Raw genomic sequence first — 4,086 nt, forward strand, 5'->3', positions numbered from 1 at the left:
CAGGGTCCGTTTATATGAATAGGTACGACGTTAGCAGATTTCCACTGTAAGGGCCACTGACGTGTAGACATAGATAATCTGAATATCACGATAAGAAATTTAGACACCGTGGCTGCGCAGTTTTTCAAAACTAGACAGGCTATCGCGTCAGGACTGGGGGCAGAATGAGGTTTCAGTTTTTCAAGAAGTTTTATATGTTACATCTATATCTGGCATGGCCGTTAGATGGCACTGGGAACTTCCTGAACTTGGTGCACCCATTAGGGGGGTAGAAAAAACTCATTGAAAGCACACTGCCGGACGAAGGCCTCTCCCAAAGATCGGCAGCCACGCCTATCGAGTGCCTGAAGGCCGATAGTGTGAGTGTGTAATCATTGGGGCGTGTTTAGTAAATGTACTCAACCAGGGTTGCTGAATCCTTGTCTGGCGAGGAAATGCTGTTTATGTCCCAGGGAGCCTCACCTAGCATGGTTGAACCTATCTAGTACAGCCTCCCGTGGTGATCGGCGGCGTTATATACCAGACCAGGCATCAGAGTCGAACCTGGCACAACGCTCTAGAGGCGTAGCGAATGTGCACAGAGCGCGCAAGGAGAGCGGCAACTCTTCCCCGCGCTTTCTTCGGGAACAAAGCGCCTTTTCCGCGACAAGACTGCTCAAATTACTCCTACGCCTCAGAACACGTCTGCAACACTACCCCCGCCCAACGCCAAACTAACGATACCGGAAGCACAGATGTGGCGCGCTCTACAAACCCACTCCTTCAAGCGTCTCACGCAACTACAGCCCTCCACACCTCTTCCCCTTCACAGAGTGCCGAGAAGCGGCCACCTCGACACGCTTTACCACTCCTTGTCCGGGTGCCTCGCGGACGCTTACCCCTCTTTTCCCGCACCCACCCATACGAGCAGGCCTTGATCTCTTGCCTCGTGGACCAATGGCGCAACTGGCGCTACAGGTCGCTTTGGCCACATGCGCTGAGGCCACACCCCACACCCCCCAACCTGAATGAACCTTGTGTCCCAACAATAAAGTGATTTTTTTCTCTCTCTCTCTCTCCAACACACGTTCTTAAGCCCAAGGTCAAAGTCCACCTAGGTCGACCTTTGGTTAGCTGCAGTAACCGAGCTGTGGTTCGTTGGAGGTGCCTCATCGCCTGGCATTCAGGAGGCACCGTGTTCGAATCCCATTCGTACCCAAATGCATAAAAAAAATACTTTCAACTTCATTACTTGACCTTTATTCTCTCCATGCCACCGGGAATTTGGTTTGTTTTGTCGTTCTTACAGAGGACACCAAATTTTCTACCTGTCGAGTCAAGTAATTCTTTCGCATTATTAAATAAAGCGATCATCTGGATGAGATGAGTCACCGTGCAAAATGACAGCAGCGAAGTTTAGGAACAAAATGAGCGGCAGTAGTACGAACATTGGCGTCAATTTCTTGCACATGCGCATCCGGGCGCGCTATAGTTATGCGTGCACGGATAGCGTGCATGTGAGAAATGAATAGTCGTTTTTCCCCCCTCTGCAAGTGCTGGGGATCCACCCCCGGTCCCTCTGCTTCCAGAGTGGAAACCAGTCTCTATTTTGCATTGAATTCATCGAAAAGAAGATTATAAACGGCAATCACAATGGGGAGCGAAACTAAAATACCATTACTCCAGTATTTGGATAAACACACATGGCAATAGGTCAAAGTTCAGGCCAGCACACCTGCACCCAGTTCCGTTGGTATAGTCACAGTTCGTTACACCCACTTGCATCTGCGCCACTGCTTCGGAGAGGTAAGATTAAACAGCCCTGCGGTTACAAATGTTGCAGGGTCGTTTTACACACTGCAATGTCACCTCTTGGAGACCAGGCGCTCGGTGAAAGCCTGCTGCGCTCACGGACAAAACATCACGAAGGAACCAAAGTTGTACACACGTACGTGGTCAGAATACAGAAGCTGATGTTCCGCAACTGATAAAAAAAATGAAGAACGCGTCTCATGTGAGAGTTCGGTGGCTTCGAAACACCACAAATAAATATCAGCGGTGGCAGGCTTCGTTCAAAACTCGGCATAAAAACGCGTAAAAACCAACCAGACCCTTGTATATTCAAAAGGGCGTGAAACGTGCCAGGAAACTGTGCCGTTCTTGCTTACTGAGCGAACTAGCGCCACAAGACGTACTCCAATAAAAAACAATCGCAGTGGAGCATATATCTTCGCGAGTACACTGCACTGCACTGAACTAAGTATCACACACACACCAAGATGTAGAGTATGTCAGCGCAAAGTGCGGATCTCAGTGGTGCATCCGCATGCTCCTCAAAACTCGAACAAAGGTATCGTGAGACAAGTCAGGAGGCAGCCTGTCGCGCCTGTGTTGCGCCAACAGTCGGTATTCCGCGAGCAGTTCGTGCAACTGTTCCACCGTCACCCGCATTGCTTTTCCGCTGTTGAACAAAACAACCGCAAACCGCTGACCGGGTATTCGAATTATTCTCCGGATGTCGACGTCCATCTCTTCATCTTCCTCATCCGGCCAGGAGCGCGACCGTTCCGGACGGAAGAGTCCGTCCCAGAGCTTGTCGGCGTTGCCCATAGTCTTGGGGGAATCACCCATGTGCACGAAGAGTGCCTTTCTCGGAACGTACATCAGCGTGTTTTTGAGGAATAATTTGACACGCTTCTGTGTAAGGTCCACAAGGCTCACGTTAGCCGCAGCAGCGAGCATGCCCGTGGCGTAGACGTCGTCCACCCAGAAGAAAGGCACGCGGACACTGGCGTTGTACAGTATCGGGAGCACGTCGGCCGTCATGACGTAGCCCATTCCGGCGCAGTACGGCGGGTAGGCCTTGTTGGGGTACTCCTCTTCGGTCACGTACCACTTGCTCGACCGGTTTCGCAGAGCGGACACGTTGTTGTACAGCAGGCAGTGGATCTGCGGCGGACGTTCGGGCATCCTATTCACGTGGTTCACCAGCGCCTCGACGTTGACGAGGGTGTCGTCGTCGAGCTTGACGATGGTCCTAGTGGCTTCCAGCAGGCAGTTGTCGATGACCCAGCGGGATCCGTGGAGGAACTTGTGGGTGAGGTTTCGGTACGCATCCACGATGTCCAGCAGCACGACGTCGCCGTGTCTGTGGGCCTCCGCTTCGACGGCCGCCTGCAGCGCCGGATCTTCCACTCTCCCGACGAAGAAGACGAGGGTGGTGTTGGCGGACGCCTCCATGTGAGGGTCGCCGATGGTGCGCCGCAGGAAGTCGCGCCTCTCGGTGTGGTTGGGTGCAGTGTGCACGAAATAGAGAATGCGGAGGCCAGAGCGACAGGCGGCGGCCGCCTTCCACCCAGGCTGCCTTCGAGGGACCTCGGAGATGGCGGGAACGGCGCTGCCAATCCGTAACCAGGAGTCCAAGTAGTTCCTGTAGGCGATGACGCAAGCGACGCAGAAGCAGCACAGAAGCGAAAACGCGGGTAGATGTCTTCTGATTCGGGCTCTGTAGGCACGCTTCTCGCGGAATATGCGCACATCGACTGCGAATTTTCGGTCCATACCCGGGAGGTGAGGAAGGTGTCCGTTTTTTATGCGCATGACTTAATGTTTGTAGCTCCTGGCGCACTTGGAAGATGAGCCAGTTCCATCTCTCTTGTTTTCTTAAATTGCCTACTGACGTGGGCGGTTTTATATAAGCAGCCTTCGTTTGTCTTTGAAAATGCCGCATTGCCAGCTTACCGCCAGTTGTCACAAGAAACCGCTAACGAGATGAAGAATGAAACATCTGTGCAATTATTTTTTTTTCGTCGACGTTTGCAGGCATATGCGCTCGCCTTACTCCGGGTAAAATTATAACGAGAAAGCTGCTGATGAGGTAAGCTTGGCTACCATCTGTGCTCAAACATGCACGTGTAGCTTCTGCTGAGATTCGTAAGTTTAAGTAGCATAAATATCATACGTTTAAACGACGACACTGACAATCATAGACGCAATTAGGGTGGTATTTGACGAAACTATTTGAAAATACTCATCAGCCCCTATCGCTGCTATCACTGACGTCACATTGTTTAAAAACTCCCTCTGTAACCATTTAGTGTAAATTCG

The 4,086-nt window shown here is 51.6% G+C and overlaps 1 protein-coding gene across 1 annotated transcript; it reads right to left on the bottom strand.

Annotated features, from left to right (window-relative positions):
• Positions 1–248: 248 nt before the first annotated feature.
• Positions 249–3,863, bottom strand: LOC144172263 (lactosylceramide 1,3-N-acetyl-beta-D-glucosaminyltransferase-like). The gene has a single exon (XM_077701019.1). The coding sequence runs from the start codon at positions 3,577–3,579 to the stop codon at positions 2,290–2,292; it is 1,290 nt and encodes a 429-aa protein (XP_077557145.1). The 5' UTR covers positions 3,580–3,863; the 3' UTR covers positions 249–2,289.
• Between the last annotated feature and the right edge of the window lie 223 nt (positions 3,864–4,086).

Source organism: Haemaphysalis longicornis, unplaced genomic scaffold, assembly GCF_048455015.1.
Source record: "Haemaphysalis longicornis isolate Haplotype H1 unplaced genomic scaffold, Haemaphysalis longicornis Haplotype H1 scaffold_20, whole genome shotgun sequence".
Lineage (NCBI taxonomy): Eukaryota > Metazoa > Arthropoda > Arachnida > Ixodida > Ixodidae > Haemaphysalis > Haemaphysalis longicornis.